General features: G+C 42.4%; 1 protein-coding gene and 1 non-coding gene across 5 annotated transcripts in view; both read right to left on the bottom strand.

Moving 5' to 3' along the window:
- The window catches only part of ZNF577 (zinc finger protein 577), a 26012-nt gene extending 8416 nt beyond the window's left edge, over positions 1-17596 (bottom strand). Inside the window, exons 1-6 of one of the 4 annotated variants that reach the window (XM_032487737.1) lie at positions 17415-17596; positions 16229-16319; positions 13095-13293; positions 10203-10329; positions 9385-9480; positions 2422-5663 (exon numbers count right to left, since the gene is read on the bottom strand). In XM_032487737.1, coding sequence (XP_032343628.1) covers positions 4306-5663; positions 9385-9480; positions 10203-10329; positions 13095-13109 — 1596 coding nt within the window. In that variant the 5' untranslated portion in view covers positions 13110-13293; positions 16229-16319; positions 17415-17596 and the 3' untranslated portion in view covers positions 2422-4305. Of the gene's footprint in view, positions 1-2421; positions 5664-9384; positions 9481-10202; positions 10330-13094; positions 13294-16228; positions 16320-17193; positions 17357-17414 lie in introns of those variants that run through there. The other 3 variants (XM_032487738.1, XM_032487735.1, XM_032487736.1) reach the window with 3 other exon arrangements.
- TRNAV-GAC lies at positions 10670-10741 on the bottom strand. Its single transcript has one exon. It is a non-coding gene; the product is annotated as a tRNA-Val (tRNA).

Raw genomic sequence — 17596 nt, 5'->3', positions numbered from 1 at the left:
AATCAGCCCATATACGACCTATGAATTTCTAGTCTCTACCTCCACCCCTAAGCATAGACACAAAGAGAGAGTCAGCTGCTCCCCTGAACAAGATCAGCACTGGGCAACTTGTGGTGGAGTGGCTGACTCTCTATTTCTCTGAGGTCTAGAAGGTTCTAGAATCTAGAAGCCCAAGTTCTAGCCTGGAAATCAAGACAAACTGGGTGCAGCGACATGGATGGACCTAGAGATTATCAAACTAAGTGAAGTATGTCAGACAGAAAAAGACAAATACCATATTGATATCACTTACATGTGGAATCTAAAAAAATGACACAAATGAACTTACTTATAAAAAAAAAAAAAAAAACAGACTCACAGACATAGAAAACAAAGTTGTGGTTACCAGGGGGGAAAGGTGCTGTGGGGGAGGGATAAATCGGGAGTTGGGGGGATTGACAGACTAACTGCTATAGATAAAACAGATAAATAAGGTCCTACTATATAGCACAGGGACCTACAATTCAACACCTTGTAATAACTTATAATGAAGAAAATGTGAAAAGGAATATATATACATATATACACATGTATAACTGAAATGCTATGCTGTACACCAGAAATTAACACAACACTGTAAACAGATTATATATACATCAATATCAAAAAAAAAAAAAAAGATGAAGTGGGTGGAATCTGTAAATCTTAAAACTAGGGTTGTAGGTTCTAAAGTATGCAAATCAAATTTCTTTTGTCCTAAATCATCTTCCCATTGCTAATAATAATACTATTTAAAAGTTGTTCACTTAGTCCTCAAGGCACTGCATGGCAGAGAGTGTTCTAGAAGTTTTCTGTTCATGGTAACAGAGCTGGTAAGAAGAGGCTATAGGGCTGGACATCCCATAGGACACACTAAAATTCCCCTCCCAGGTCCCCAACACAGGATCCACCTGGCCCCCTAGAGCAGGAGGGATGAAGGTGGAAGGAGGAGGATGTCCCACACAGCAAAGGAGTTCCTGGAGCCATCACTCACCCAGGCCACACAGCAGGGCAGACCCACGAGGTCTGACCTGGCCGGAGCTGAGCACTAGATGGGCTCAGAATCGACCCAGGCAGAACTAACTCCCTCACACGGCGCAGACAGAAACTGCAGCAGCCTTCGGTTGGGGTTCTGGCAGGTACCCTCCTTTGACCACCACTGTACCCAAGTAGAATTCACTCATGTAGGGAAAAATGGCAGGAGATGCACGAACGGTGTGTCCCAGAAACCACCACGGTGACCAAACATCCAAGGCGCACCAGCCCCTAACCAGGAAGGTAACGTACCCTAAACCGTGCCTCCCAGACAGAGCAGCGCAGCACAGGCACCAGCCCCCAGGGAAAGGAGGGGGCAAGTCAAAGGCCGAACGACACTCCTCCAGTTTGGCTGCGCTCGGTTCTCCTCCTCATGGGACCGGGTCCTCACTGGCAGCAGCAGCTTCCTTCTGGTCCCTTCCTGGGAGGCTGAACACCCTGGGGACAGGGGCTCCGGCACCTGGAATGGCCTCATCTGCCCCTCTGTCATGGCGAGAGCGCCTCACCGTAAATTGTACTTTTTGTAATCCCCTTGATGTAACCTTTCTGAGCATACAGAATATTTACAGTAACGTTTTAACACCATTTTGCACTAATTGTATGCCCTGTGCCACTTGTGCGTCTCTGTTGACTTTCCTTCATATTTATGGGTCCTGTTTTCCTGCTGCTTTGCATACCTGGGTAGCTTTTGATTAGATGCCAGATGCTTCGAATTTTACATGACTGGTTGATGGATTGCTTCCTATTCCTTTGACTACTACTGGGTTTTGTTCTGGGAAGCAGTTAAGTTACTTAGAAAGTTTGGTTCTTTTAGTGGTTTGCATCAGTGCTTTGGAAGGACGGTTCGGAGCAGCCTTTAGTCTAGATCCAACGGAAGCCACCCACTGAGGCAACACTCTTCTCAAGTTCCGCTGTGATCCTCTGGGTGGTAGGTGTTTCCATTCCAGCTGGTGGAAACACAAACAACTCTCAACTCTGTGCAAGCTCCAAGGATGGCTCTGCCTGTCTGTTTCCAGCGGTTCTTTCTCCAGGCTGGGGAATTTCCTCACATATAGTGATTGCAACTTATAAACCTGGCGGGGAACACTACAGAACTGTGGAACCCACTCACTCTGGATACAGCCCTCTCCTTTCCTGTCATCTGTCCCATGGACTGGAGCCACCTTGAATTCTCCAAATTCAAAACCCTGTCTGAATTCAGGGAGGCTGCTGAGATCTTTTGGGGTTCCCCCTCCCTATGCGGCAGAACAGAAGCTCTCCAGGCAGTAAGCTGGAGGCAACCACAAGGTTCGCTTCATTTGTGTTCTCTCTCTCACAGACAGCTGTTCTGAGCTCCCTCTTACCCAACACCTGAAAACAGTCCATTCACACATTTTGTCTATTTTATTTTTTTTTTCAGTTATTGAAGGTGGGAGGATATATATGTTATCCTGTTGAAGAAAAAGGAGTTGTTAGAATTGGCTGTGAAAACACTGGTCAGTATTTAGGTGCATCGTGATATATGCAGATATATAAATCTATACAGTTTCATAGTTAGATGCAAACGTTGGTCTGGCAGCAGTTCCAGCAGCACAAATCTCATGTTCCTTTAGGACATTTAAGAGTTCTCTTCCTGTGCTGATAATCTGATTTATACATTTCAAGAACATTGTGCAGTGTTCATATCTAACACTCAGTGTAGGGTTCTCTGATTAAAGAAAAAATGTTAATGTATTTAGTTCATAATTACTTTAGATAATTCTTTCTCCGGAAACACGCTTTCCCAAATTTACTTAAGGGCTAGGTAGGAATTTATCAAACTGTAAATTCTCTGAAGTCTCATGTTTTTGTGGTAGGCGAAATAATGTCAAGTCCAAAGATGTTTATGTCCTAATTGTCAGAATCTGTATGTCACACTGCATGGTAAAGGGGAATTAAGGTAGAAGAGGGAACTAAGTATGTTAGGACCATATAAGTTGTTTCTTATATGAAGAGTTTTAGAGGTTCAGAGAAATTGTGCCTCGGGATGGATTATACTCAGAGCCTCACCGATACTTGACCTAGATGATGAGATTGGGTGCTGCTGAGCTGATGAATTTTAGGTGAGACTTTGGACTCTGGGTTGGGGCTGTAATGGGTTGAGCCATTCAGAGATATTGGGACAGGGTGAATGCACTTGGGCACGTGGGATGGACACAGATCACTGGGTGCCAAAGGGTGGTCTCCAGTAGGCAGAATAATGGCCTCCCAAAGATGTCTACATCCCAGTCTCCAGGACCTGCTTAAATTATAAGGCAAAGAGGATACAAGGTAGCAGATGGAGTTAAAGCTGCTAATTAGCTGATTTTAAGATAGGGAGATTATCCTGGATTATGTGGGTAGGCCCACTATAATCACAAGGGTCCTTGAGTGTGGATGAAGGAAGTCGAAAAATGAGTGTCAGACTGATGAAAGAGTTGACCTGCTATTGCTGGCTTTGAGGAAGGAAAGGGGCCACAAGCCAGGGAATCTGGGCAGCTTCTAGAAGCTGGAAAAGCCAAGAAACAGGTTCTCCTCAAGAGCCTCCAAAAAGAAATGCAGCCCTGCCAACAGCCTTGCTTTTAGACCAGTGAGATGCATTTTGGACTTCAGACTCCAGAATAATACACTGTGTTGTTCTGAGACACCGTATTTGTGGTAATTTGTTGCAGCATCCATAAGAAACTAATACAGCTGTACTTCTATATTCATTATATTCTCAGGTTTCTACTACATCATGCAATTCCTGGTGTCCAAGATGATTTCCATTATTAGAGAAGTCTTTCCCACTTTCTCAAGGGTAAAACGGTGATACAAGAATTCGTTTAGTGATAGATGTTTCTTTTTTTCTTTTTGCATTCAGTGGGGTTCTCTTTTCTACGAGTTCTTCCACGTTGGTGAACACGTGTTCCACATCTAGTGCCTCTAGAGTCGTCTTTCTGTGCTTCTCTGACAAGTGATAAGGTACAACTTATCACTGAAAGAGATCGCATTCCCTCCTAAGGTTGTGGTCCTGTGAGAATTCTGTGATAGCAACCGTGATGCCACCTCCAGGCAAAGGCTTCCCCCAGCGGCTGCACTTCTGGGCAATGTGATCTGACAGGTACTTACCAAGTCTGACCCTCGCAGGGGCATCCTCCGCCACCACTGCATCCACGGCATTTCTGTCCTAAGTGAGCCGACACATAACGGATGTGGGGCGGATTCACGCTAAAGGCTTTTCCACGCTTCCGGTACTGGAGAATTGTTTTTTTCCTATGCGATATCTGTGACATATAAGACATAATTTATTACTGAAGGGGTTGTCACATTCATTGCACCTGCAAGGTTCGCTCCCTGTGTAAATTCCCGATTAGCTACTGAGGCTTGACTTCGTGGAAAAGGCTGCTGCACAATCACTACGTTTCTGGCCCCGAGGAGCTCGCCGATGTTTAACGAGGGCTGAGTTTCCAAAGAAGACATTTCTGCAGGCACTGTGTTCATAGCCTTTTGCTCCTGGACCAGGTCACTCATGTATAAAGAGCTATGACTCCCCGAGGAAGGTTTCTCCACCTTCAATGAATTGAGAGCTTTCTCTCTCATATGAGTTTTCTTATGTTTGATGAGGACGGACATGTGGGCAAAGGCTTTGCCACATTCACCACAGGCATACGGTCTCTCTCCAGTGTGAGTTCGCTGATGCTGAATGAGCTTGGACTTGCTTCGGAAGGCTTTTTCACAGTCACTGCATTCGTAAGGTTTCTCTCCCGTATGAATTCTCTGATGCTTGGTCAGGTCTGACTTAAAAAAGAAGGTTCTCCCACATTCACTGCATTCATAAGGCTTCTCTCCTGTGTGAAGTCTCTGATGTGCAATGAGGTAGGCCTTCTGGGAAAAGGCTTTCCCACACACACTGCATCCGTAGAGCTTCTCTCCAGTGTGAGATCGCTGATGTCTACTGAGCCGGCACTTCCGGCTGAAGGCTTTCCCACATTCGCCGCACTCATAGGGTTTCTCTCCCGTGTGAGTTCTCTGATGTACCATGAGCTGTGACTTCCTGGAAAAGGCTTTTCCACATTCGGTACATTCGTGGGGTTTCTCTCCCGTATGAGTTCTCTGATGCTCGGTGAGCTGAATCTTCCTCATGAACGTTTTCCCACATTCGTTGCATCTGTGGGGTTTCTCTCCTCTTTCAGTTCTCTGATGTCTAACGAGCTGTGCCTTCCTGGAGAAAGCTTTCCCGCACTCACTGCACTGATGTGGTTTCTTTCCTGGATAAGTTTTTTGATGGTCACTAAGCTGTGGTTTAGTGCTACTGGGTTTAACACAACCATGGTATTTAATACCAGTAAGAGTTTTATCATGCTGGACGTAGTGAGATGATTTCCCATATCCGCTAAACTCATCAGAATTCTTTCCTGCATGTCTTCTATTCTCAGTAACAAAACCTAAATGTGATTTCAAATGTTTACAATGTGAGCCAAACTTATTGTGTCTTTGTGTTAAAGGAACCAGACTTTTGCATACATCGACATTATTTCCAAGTGCATAACTTTGCTGATATCTGTCCACAGTTTTAATCCCATTTTGGTTTTCTGGGTGCCATTGCATATGGTCAAGCTCCCACATTTCTTCTAGGAAAAAGAACAATGAAAATACTCATGATAGTTTTAGGGGGGAAAAAGGTATAAAAATGCCGTGGTTTGGGCTATCTCTTATAAGATCTCAGTCTAAGAGAAACGTACCCTATAGAAATGGATCCTATGCTCTGTGAAAAAGTTGACAATATTGTAAAACAGCTACTTCAGAAACAATGATGGATAGCCTACAATGAAGAAATATAACCCGGGCTTCTTTCCAAAGAGGACCATGCAAAGTGGGGACAGAAGCAGACACAGAACCACACTGTGACTGGAATACAACAAAAGAAGGTAGAGGGGATGGATTCAATAAACACTGAATCGGTTGGTGTTTGGGAAGATGTCACACTATCATATTAGAATATCAGAATTAGTATGTCACTAGAGTGTGACTGATATATTCTATCTCCATGGAGCTGCCATTCTAGCAACAAGAGAGAAAGAGAGAGGCAGCAACAACCAAGAGGTTAGCAAAGAAGGAAGAAAATGACAGATCGTGAAAAGCGGGATGAAGGAGGTGACACAGCAGTGGTAATTCAGTCTTAGATAAAGCAGTCATCCTCAAGAGAAAAGAAGTTAAGCTGACATCATAGGATAAAAGAGTGAGCAACGCTGTGCAAATAACTAGATGAAGACTATTCCACAAAGAGGGACCAACCAATGCAAAAACCCAAAGGCGGCGAAAACTTCAGCGTGATCAGGAAATGTTAAGGGAGGCTGGCGTATCTGGGACCATCCTGAGCTTGAAGGAAGTAGAGATAGTTAAGTTTAGAAAGGCAGGTAGAATTGAGAGCATAGAGATTTGATAGAAAGACTGTTAAAAACTCGATTTTATGCTAAGAACAAAGGCAGGTAGAATGAGAGCATATAGATCTTGTAGCAAGACTTTGTCAAAAATCAGATTTTATACTAAGAACCAAGCCACCAAAACTTTTTTTGGCAGGAATACAAGCGGTTTTGAATGGATATTTCCAAAAGGTCACACGACTCCTATGGAGAATGGCTTGGAGAAATGAAATTGTTGAGAAAACACACAGGAGGCTACGGCAGAGTGCAGGCAAGAGGTAACAGTAGCTTCAGCCTGGATGACTACCATGGAGAAGAAAAAAATGTACAAAAACAAAATTCCTAGGATGGAAGCGGAAAGGACAAGTGTAGTGGAGGGAAAGACAAGACTCACCAGCAGAACCAATGCTGGAGGCAGAAGAGTGAAGAATCAAGGGTTAGTCCTCAATATGTGGCTTAAGCATCCGATCTAGAAGCTGGTGCCATTTAATAAATGGGGAAGAGTAAAGACACAGGTGTGGCGTTTGTGGGGAATCAAGTGCTCCGTTTTGAGGTGGATGTCATGTTTGGGATGACTAATCCATTCAAGAGAGAGTATGATGTACTCAATTGGATCTATGAGTGTGGAGAAAGTTCTAGACTCTAGGTAACAATTTTAAGTCATGTGTTTATACATATTACTTAAATATTTGGACTGCATGAAACTATATGAGCTAATTTAAGAATGAATAGAGAAAGAGGAAGGCCCAGGACAAGTCGCTTCATGCACTCCCAAGTTTTAGAGTTTGGGGAGAGGGATGTGCAGGGATTATGAAAAGCCCGTCTAGAGATATCAAACCATATCTATGCTGATCAAACAAACAAACGACATGGGTTTTAGTAACAAAGGGATGGAGCTGGAATGTAGGATCACATTGAACCAGAACGTAGGATCCACGGCATCTAATGCCAAGATTACTGAGCTAAAATACTCAATAATCGCCTTGTCACTAAATCTTCCCCTCTCATGCCAACTACACACCAAAATTAAACTTTCCTAAAACACCAATCACCTATTTAATTGTAATACTCCAGTTAATACTCCAACTGTCTATATCGGGATGATACAACTTCAGAGGACCCAATACATCCAAACGTACATGTATCTATCTGAAATTTTAAAACAAGTCCCTGGGCCATCTACTCATGTCCTGTGTACCAACTGGTGGAAATACCACTTTCTTTAATCATACTGTAACTGTATATAGAGCTGTTCAATAAAACTTTCTGCAGTGATGGAAATGTTCTATATCTGTGTTTTCCAATATGGTAGCCATGTGTATGGCTGTTGAGCACTTAAAGTAACTGCAGAAATAACTTGTTACTTTTACTTAATGTTAATTAAATTTAAATTTAAGTAGCCCACCCGTGGGTCATAGCTCTTTATACATGAGTGACCTGGTCCAGGAGCAAATGTCTTCTTCGGGACCTCAGCCCTTATTAAACATCAGCAAGCTTCACATTTTCTCATCAAGTCCCACTGCCTGCACGCCCTCCACCCACAGAGAAATACAACCATAACCTCAAAAGGAGCTAAAAGTAAAAAACTGGAATCAGCCAACAGATGCAGCAACTGGGGCAAAACAAGTCTGTATCATAGTGGCCTCCTTGGAAGGCGGGAATTGATTGTGGAATCTCCAAAAGGCCTTTGCAAAACAACAAAATTTGATAGGAACAGCACAGACCTTTAGAAATAACACGGCAGAGTGAAAGGAAAGACTCGAGGCAACCGGAAGGTGACCAGGCACTGGGGTGTAGAGCTGTACGGCAAAACCTCAATAAAAGGCACGGGAAGTAAAAGGATTCACCAGGAGGACAATGACCTCCTTCATGAGGCTGAAGGAAAAAGGGTTTCATAGGACAATTATCTCAGGTGCCAGCAAAATACAAGATTAGAGGGCAGATTAGACTATAGAAAGAGAGCTGTTAACTTGGGGATGCCTGTCAGTGTGCAGGAAGCCTACATCTTTGCTATCTATAGAAACACACTATGATGGTGAAGATGGTATCTGGGAGGAAGGTCCAGTTTCACACACAGGAAGCAGGACATCACAGGGCGTCACAGCAGCCCTGGTGGCTGGTAACACGCAGAGGATTAGAGGGCAGATTAGACAGTAGCTGGGGTCAATCTGGGGCTCTCCAGCAGAGAACAGAAAGTTTAGGCCTTGAGAATGAATTCAACTTTCAACAGAAGATTAAAACAAAAACAAAAACAAAAACAAAAACAAAAACAGAACCTGAAAGCTGGGGAAACAAAAGGTGAATTAGGAGACAGAGGTGCCCTGAGAGACGAGGCGTGTGGTTCTCAGATGCACGAGGGTGAAGTGGATCATCAGCCTTTTCACAAGGGGCAGAAGGAAGGAGCGGTGCTGAGTGCACTGCGATCTGTGTGGGTCGTGAGGGGTTATCTCAGAGCAAGTCAGGTGGAGAACAGGACGTGAGAAGAAGAAAAAGGAGAAGGCATAAGTGAGCCTGCTGGGAGGAATGGAACCGGATAAGACAGCAGGTCCCGGATGAGACAAACTGCAGTCAGAGCCAGAAAATCTAAAAAAGGAAGACAAGGTGGGGAGGGTATAGCTCAGGGGGTAGAGTGTGTACTTAGCATGCATGAGGTCCTGGGTTCAATCCCCAGTACCTTCATTAAAATAAATAAGTAAATAAATAAATCTAATTACCCCACCCCCAATAAAAAGGGGAAGACATCATGCTTTAACAGCAGGCAAAGAAGAACAGCCCTAATAAAGAACATGCAGGAAGGTGTTAGGTTTCTGGGTCACCAGTGGGTGGAAGGGAAGTTCTCCAGGCAACATTCTGAGAGTGTCAGCCCTCCACTGGTGCACTGGAAGTTTAGTGTCCTTTCTCCCCATTTCCTCGGTTTTCACTCACTCACCTGGACAGGTGTGCCTAGGGACTGCTCCCTCTGCTCTCCACAGTGGTCGTCTGCGCTCCCACTGAAACAGTGAATCTGGTTTGGTAGCTTGATGTCCTGTAAACGGGAAGTCATGGAACACTTGGCATTGAACATCTGAGCCTGGGGAACCCATGAGAAAGCTGGAGAAAGTTATCTTTCAGGGACGACATCATTTGTACTTTGGTAAATAAAACCCTTTAACTCGGAAAGGGAGAGCACACACCCTAGGACCTATGGTGCTTTTAGTCCAGCTCATGAAATATTCCAGGGGCCCTAAACATTTCACTGAGTGAGAAAAGAAAAAGCATCTGACAGTGACGCTGCCTGTCAGGCTGCACCCAGCAGACCTACAAGCCCTGTACTGGCCCAGCTTGAAGACCAAAGAAAGAGCCCGGAGTCAGCAACAGCGACATCAGTGGTTTAATGGCATTAGGGGACCTTACACGTCTGAAGCAAGGTCCTGGAGCGAGACCCTCACCGTGTGCGGTGGACGGTGGGCAGGACATGGCAGCAGTTGTGAGGGTACCAGTTATAGGGGGAACTGACATCAGGTTGGCTCACTGGTTACCAGGGAAACCAGGAGAGGGGCACGCCCCTCACCGCCCGTTTGATAAGCCATCACAGTGGAGATGTTCTGATCTAAAGTTAGAACAGTCATCAGCTGGGGGAGGGGCAGGTATGCAGGAAGGTCAGTCAGGTGAGTAGAGTGCAGGGGAAGCAGGCACAGGTCGAGCAGGGGATGCTCAGAGAGCAAGAGAACAGCCATCTTGGGTGGCCTGACCCTGCCCTCTCCTTACCTACTGACACGACGTTGTAGTAGTTCTCCAACATGACATCCCTGTACAGGTCCTTCTGGGATGCATCCAGTAGCTGCCACTCCTCCCAGGTGAAACCCACAGCCACGTCCTCGAATGACAACGATCCCTGTGATGACAAACCCCGGTGTAATCGGAGGCGGGACAGATGATGGGGGAAGGATGGACAGGGACACATTCGGACCATTCTCTCCCGGATAAACAGTGCACGCGGTGACTAGTTCACTCAGCCACGGACCATGTGTCTTAGTCCACCCTGGTTGTTACAAGAAAATACCACAGATCGGGTGGTTTATGAAAACAAATTTATTTCTCACAGCTGTGGAGGCTGGGAAGTCGGAGATCAAGGCATGGCCGCGTTCTGGTGCGGGCCTGCTTCCTGGCTCAGTGGGCACCTTCTCACTGTTCTCACGTGGACGGGTGACAGACGTGCATTCTCTCCTTTTCGATGAAGATACTGGGGATTGAACCCAGGACCTCGTGCATGTCAAGCACGGGCTCTACCACTGAGCTACAGCCACCCCCTACCCCTGCCACGTATTCTCTTTTGTAAGAACACTAATCCTATTCACGAAGGCCTCACCCTCATGACCTACACACCTCCCAAAGGCCCCATCTCCTAATGCCCTCAGCTTTGGGGGTTCAGATTCAACACCTGAATTTGGGAGGCACACAAACATCCAAACCACAGCCCTGTGGAAGTCTACCAGCTAGTCCCTCTCTGACTAAAAAAGTGCTAAAATAGTATTTACACAGATGTAAAAAGCACTGTGCAGTAAGAATGTCTTTGTTTATAACAGTGAAAAATCTATCAGTAATTTAAATGTTTGCCATAAGCAGACAGGGTGTGCTGTATCTCTATGCTATGAAAAACTGTGCAAACATTAAAATCAATGGGGTATATTTAAACATACTGGTATCAGTGATCTTCAAGGCATTCTCTTTTTTTAGGGGGGGATTGGATTTTTATTTATTTATTTTTAGAGGAGGTACTGGGATTGAACCCTGGACCTTGTGCATGCTAAGCATATGCTCTACCATTTGATCTATACCCTTCCCCCAAGGCATTCTCTTAAATGAAAAAAAATCAAGTCCCCAAATTGTATATATAGTATGAGCCCAGAAATGTGAAAAATCTTCATAATATATATAATAATATATAATATACATAAAAACCTTAGTAATACAGTCTAAGTATACATATGTATACATATATAAATGTATATGTAAATTAATGTAAATATAAATATACATACGTTTTACCACTTGTCAATTATAGAGAGAGAATGGTGGGAGACCCAAACTATTAACATTTGTTACCCTTTGGGTGGGAATTCAGCAAGAAAAAGGTAAAAGGGGATATTCTCTTTTGGTGCCAAGACTTCTGTTTGCTACAATATCTTGGAAATACTTACTGGAAAACAAGTTTAGGCTATAATCTTAAAATCAAGGCAAATTCAGAAGTGAGATATGCAGGCTCCAGGGGTCATACAAAGTTCTTTTTTTTTAATAATGATATTTATTTTTATTGTATTTTGTTTTTGCTTTTTAAAAAACATTTTTTAAAATTGTAAATTTAATTTTTTCTTTTTCTCAACAGGGCACTGGGGGTTGAACCCAGGACCTCATGCATGCCAAGCACACATGCTCTACCACTGAGCTCTACCCGCCACCGGCCCGTACAGTTCTTAAGACTGCAGCCTAGGTAAGTGACTATTTAAGACCCTGTGGGTTGCCGTAACTTGAATATCTTGCATGCAAATAAAACCATGTATCATTAGAGTAATTAAAAACACAAAGACCCAAACAAGAATAATTGGCTCTGGCCTCATTTTTTGGACCTGGGGTTGGGAAGGCATATCTGCACACCAAGCTGCTCTCAAAAAATGGAACTTTTAGCTGTCTCCTGAAAATCAATCCCAAAAATCTGGTTGAGAGAATTCTTCTTCATGGAGGACCACTCAAAGGTCAAACAGCCCATCCATTCCACTGGGTAAAACAGGCTTTCTTCTTGGGTAAAGTCAGACTTCCAGAAGGCTCCATGTCAAGGCATTCTCCTTTCAGAGAAACTTACTCAGCTGAGTTCTGCTTTGGCGTGACCCGCGTGGCCCACCCTGGGGAGCCCAGTAAGGAAAGGCCCAAGGACATCGTATGCCTTTATTACAAGACTGATAATGAGGATACTGTCTATCACAAAACCTCTTTGAAGAACTAGCAAAAGAAATTAAAAAAAATTTTTTTTATTGAGTGTGGTTGATTTACATCATAGTTTCAGGTATACAGCAAAGGGATTCAGTTATACATATACATACATATGTATATTTTCTTTTCTGATGCTTTCCCATTAGGTGTTATTACAAGAAATGGAACACAGTTCCCTGTGCTATTCAGGAGGTCCTTGTTGTTTATACACTGATATGTGTGTGTTAATCCCCAACCCCTAACTTATCCCTCCCCACCCTTTCCCCTTGGTAACTATAAAAGAAATTTCTTAAGATCCAAGAGCAATGAAATGTTTTCTTCCCCTGAATACTGATTTGCAATCACAGACAATGCAAATCACGTAACGTCTCACATGCTTCCTGCTATAATGGCTGCCAAGAAAAGCAGACTCAGGCTCAGAGCTTCGGCACCCCACAGGGTCTTACACAGCCACTTACCTGGGCTCCAGCCTTAAGAACTTCATACAGACCCTAGAGCCTACGTATCTCGTTTCTGAATTTGCCTTGATTTTAAGAGTATAGCCTAAATTTATTTTCCAACAGATCCTGATTTTTATCAGTATACACTGTCTCCTTTCAGCAGACTGTTTTTTAGAAGCTTCCAGCAATTCACTGGGAAACAAAAGATAAAACAGATTAAAACAAACCTCACCTGGACTTTGGTCATTTTCTCCAGTTCTTAAGAAAGGGCTAGCAACTCTAAGGTGTGCTCTGTCTTCTATCTCTCCGGGCCTGCCCCAAAGTTGCGGTCAGGTATCTCAGGTCAGGCTGCTTCTGGAACGATGATCTCCCAAGCAAGGAACCCTCTCCTTCTATTGCAGAAAATGTCTTGTTCCCGCAGAATGGAGCCTCTGGATGCAAGAGCAAATTCAGCTATGAGAGCCTGGGACCACAGCTCTCTCTTGCCATAGGGACTCACTCTAATAGAAGGCCCCACATCTCCGAAATAAAATAGGTATTTTCTTAACAAAGGGAAAATGGATGCCTGGTTGGCGGCCAAGAGTAGCTAATAAATAATAGGTTAGAGGAGGAAAGCCTACATTGATATTGAAAAACCAGTTCGTAAAACTTGGTATTGCTTTTGTTTTAAACCTGTAATAGGCTTGGAATAGTGGCAAAGTGAGCAAAAACATATGTAAGGTACACAAAATATATGTTTAGGTCCACTAATGCAAGATTCACTGAATGAACAGCTATAATCCATCTCATGGAATACTACGTTAATTTCATATCTTAACAAACTTAAGTAAAAAATGGCCATAATATACAACTCGGTGGACAAGGCACATTTCTACTCATTATGTATAATACAATTCTATATTTCTGCAAAAGCAAAGCAACACACCTGTATCTGTGGGTACATATGTGAGTGTGTGTATACACACACTCACAAAAGGAAATACAGCAATGTTAATAATTATTATGGCTGGTCCGATATATTAGGATGTGAATTTTATAGCTTTTTCAATAAGCACAGGATATTTTCAATTACAACTGGAAGTTTACATTTTTAAATTTTAAATTAAAAAAAACTCCAACTAAAGTTAAATTAAAGGTGTTGCCAAGTCACTGTACATCAATAGCCATGTTTGCTTTTGGAAGGAATATTTGTTTACTTATAAATTTTATTTCTCTATTTAAATAAAATACTTAAATTTATTTTGTTATTTTAAATTAAATATACATTCAGTCAACTATATCTCAGTTAAAAATGCAATTCGAACACTTCCACTGTAATTTTTTTTTTGATTCATGGGTTATTTAGAGGTATATGAGATACTTGCCAAACAATTGGGGATATTCTACATACTGTTTTGGCATTGCTTCAGAGCTTAATTCCACTGTAGTTAGAGAAAACAGCCTGTATGATTTCGATCATTTGAAATTTGTTTAGACTTGCTTTATGGTCTGCCATATAACTTTTTATCAATGTCCTACAGGCATGTGAGAAAACCTGTTGGGTGGAATGTTTCATATTGGTCAAGTTTGTTAATCATGTTTGTTCATCTTTCAAGGGTCAGCACTATGGTGGGCTGGTGACCTGTTTTTGTAAATAATGTTTTACTGGAACACAGGCACACCCATCTGTTTATGTATTCTCTATACTACTTTCATGTTATGGTGGCAGAGATGAGCAGGCACAGAAAGAAGACCACTGGGCTCATAGAGCTTAAAATATTTACTATTTACTTCTTTACAGAAAGGCCAGAAAAAGTCTGCTGGCTCCTGTAAATCTATAGCCTTCTAGCTTTTTGTCTCCTTGGTCTCCATTACGGAGAGAGGCACGTTAAGAAGGATTCCCACTGTGACTGAGCATTTGTCATTTCTCCTCGTATCTAGCATACTTTACACTTTAGGAATTCCACTAAGTGTATACCCAACAGCAGCAAGATGCATTACAAACTGTTCATTTAAGCATTATTCATAATAGCCCCAAGCCAGTAACAACCCAAATGTCTATTAACAGCAGAATGGGTAAGTAAACTGGGGTATACTCATACAACAGAACGCTACACAGCAATGAAAAACCCATCTACTGCTATTTGCAATAACTTAGATAAATTTCACAACAGAATGTTGAACCAAAGAAATCAGATACAAAAGAACATGTACTGTATGATTCCATTTATATAAAGTTAACAATCAGGCAAATTTAATATGATGTTTTTAGGATAATAACTGCCTGTGGAGAGGAGAGAGGAGATGAGGATGAGGTTGGGGCTACCAGGGTGTTGTAATTTTTTTTTTTTAATTTTTAGTGTTATATTTGGAAAAAACTTTTAAAGAAAAGTATAGATCAGTTTCGCTTATAAATTTTCACCAAAAAACTTTAAAATTCTTAATATGAAAAATGTCAAGCAAAAGAAGAAACAGTATAATTAAACCTCATGCACACACACAAAAGAGCAGTATAAAATCATACTCCATGTATCTAATATGTGACTTCGGTAATTATCAACTCAAATCTAATTTTGTTTTATCTACACCACCACTCACTCCCCCTCCACCACTGGATTTTTTTCTTTTTCTTTTTCTTTTTAAGGGGAGGAAGTAATTAGGTTTACTTATTTAAGTGGAGGTCCTGGGGATTGAACCCAGACCCCTGTGCATGCTAGGCAGGTACTCTTCCAATGAGCTATCCTCTCCTTCTACACCACTGGATTATTCTGAAGCAAATCCAAGACATCTTTTCCTTCCTAGATGCACAAATACTAAATAAAATATCAGGAAACATAATCCAGCCCTATCTTAAAAGAACAAGTAAGGTTTCTTCCAAGAATATAAGACAGTCAGAAATCTAGCAACATAAATCAAAGAAAACTTTGAAGAGACAGAAAGAAATTATAAATGAAAATGAAATTAAAAAGCCTTTGAGGGGAATCTAATGTACAGCATAGTGATTATGGTTAATAACACTGTATTATATACTGGAAAATTGATAAAAAAGAGTAGATCGTCAATGTTCTCATCACAAAAAAGAAATGCTAATTATGGGACATGATGTAGATGCAACATGTAAATGTATCAAATCAACAGGTTGTACACTTTAAATTTACAGAATGTTATATGTCAATTACATCTTACTAATGGGGTTGGGGGAAGTCTCTGAGAAAGAATAACTTGATAAAGTACAACTACCATTTTTTCAAACTATACTATGTGTCAGGCACTACATTTTGTACTTAAATGACAACATTTGCTCATTTAATCTTCCTAACAACTATGTTAAGGAAATTATGAAAGCTTTTTTCACAACTGAGAAGTCTGACTCAGAGATTAACCTACCCAAGTCAGAGGCAGAAGCAGCTTCTTCTTACTCCAGTCCACACACCATGCTGGCTGGCCAAAACTGTTGGCAGATGACAAAAATGCTCAACTGGAAAACATAAAGAAATCAATATGAAGCTACTAAGTAGCATGAGGTGAAAAAATAAGTGTATCTTTTAAATTTTTGCTCTTGTGCATTACATAAAATTAGAAGAAACAAAAAAGAGGGAGTAAGTTTACATGGGGGAAAAACATCATTTACAATTAGAACAAAAGTGTAAACTATTCACAAATAAACATCATAAAACATGTCCAAGACACATACAAAAAAAAAATCATAGCTCGTCAAAGAAATAACAACAAAAAACTTGAGTTAAAGGAAATCTGCACGTTCCTGAAAGTGCAGTGCCTACATCAGTGGGTAGGGTATAGCTCAGTGGTAGCCGGCGTGCTTAGCATGCATGAGGTCCTGGGTTCAATCCCCAGTACCTCCGTTAATAAACAAATAAACAAACCTAATTCCTTCTCTCCCCACTACCCCCCAAAAAACAGACCTACATCAGTCTTACTGAAATTAAAACATTCACTTGATGGAACATACCTGCAGCAGTTAAAAAAGAAAGAAAGAACCCTTCCAAAGAGTTTGTAATACGGAAATGGTATAACAGGATGTTAGATTAAAAATGTATAAAGTTATAACAATACCTACACACCTGATCCCAATACTAAAAATGAAATATACAAATTTTAACGAGTCATTTTCTGGAGGAGTATTAGGAGGATGGAGGTGTCATTACTTGGGTCGGGATAAACCTGAAAACGTATTTCAATAGGAACATACAGTAAACATGGAACACAAGAGGACCAGAAACCCCAACTCTAAAACTAAACATGCGGTAAGCTCCCCAAACGGTGTCCCCAACGCGGAGACTCCCAACTCCCCCGAGCCACAGACATTCCAGACGCTACTCTGCAAAAAAGACCTTCCAAGTGTTCGCCCCAACAAGGAATCCCGTGAGCTCTCCCCCAACGTGGGGGAACTCTGAGCACACATCCCCAGTCGGATCCCCCAACATGCATCACCGAGCGAGGTCTACCGCTCGCTTGCCCCAACACCGACCACTACGCAGGCTGGGACAACCACCACAGAACACCCCAACGCACTTTCCCTGGCCCAGAAACACGCTTGGAACCCGATACTGACCTGACGGATGACCTCCGTCTTCACCGCTTGGACCAAACCACGGAACCACAGTTCTAAACACTTTGCTTTAGAGTCCGTAGCCCGGCGATCAACCCCCGCAGGTGTTAGGACCCTCGGACGCTGGAAGGATGGCGGCCGACGAGAGCCAATAGACCTTCGTCCATAGCCGCGGACTCTGGCTC

Source organism: Camelus ferus, chromosome 9, assembly GCF_009834535.1.
Source record: "Camelus ferus isolate YT-003-E chromosome 9, BCGSAC_Cfer_1.0, whole genome shotgun sequence".
In the NCBI taxonomy this organism is placed as follows: domain Eukaryota; kingdom Metazoa; phylum Chordata; class Mammalia; order Artiodactyla; family Camelidae; genus Camelus; species Camelus ferus.
The sequence above is the reverse complement of the archived record's forward strand: the minus strand, read 5'-3'. Positions and strand labels throughout refer to the sequence as shown.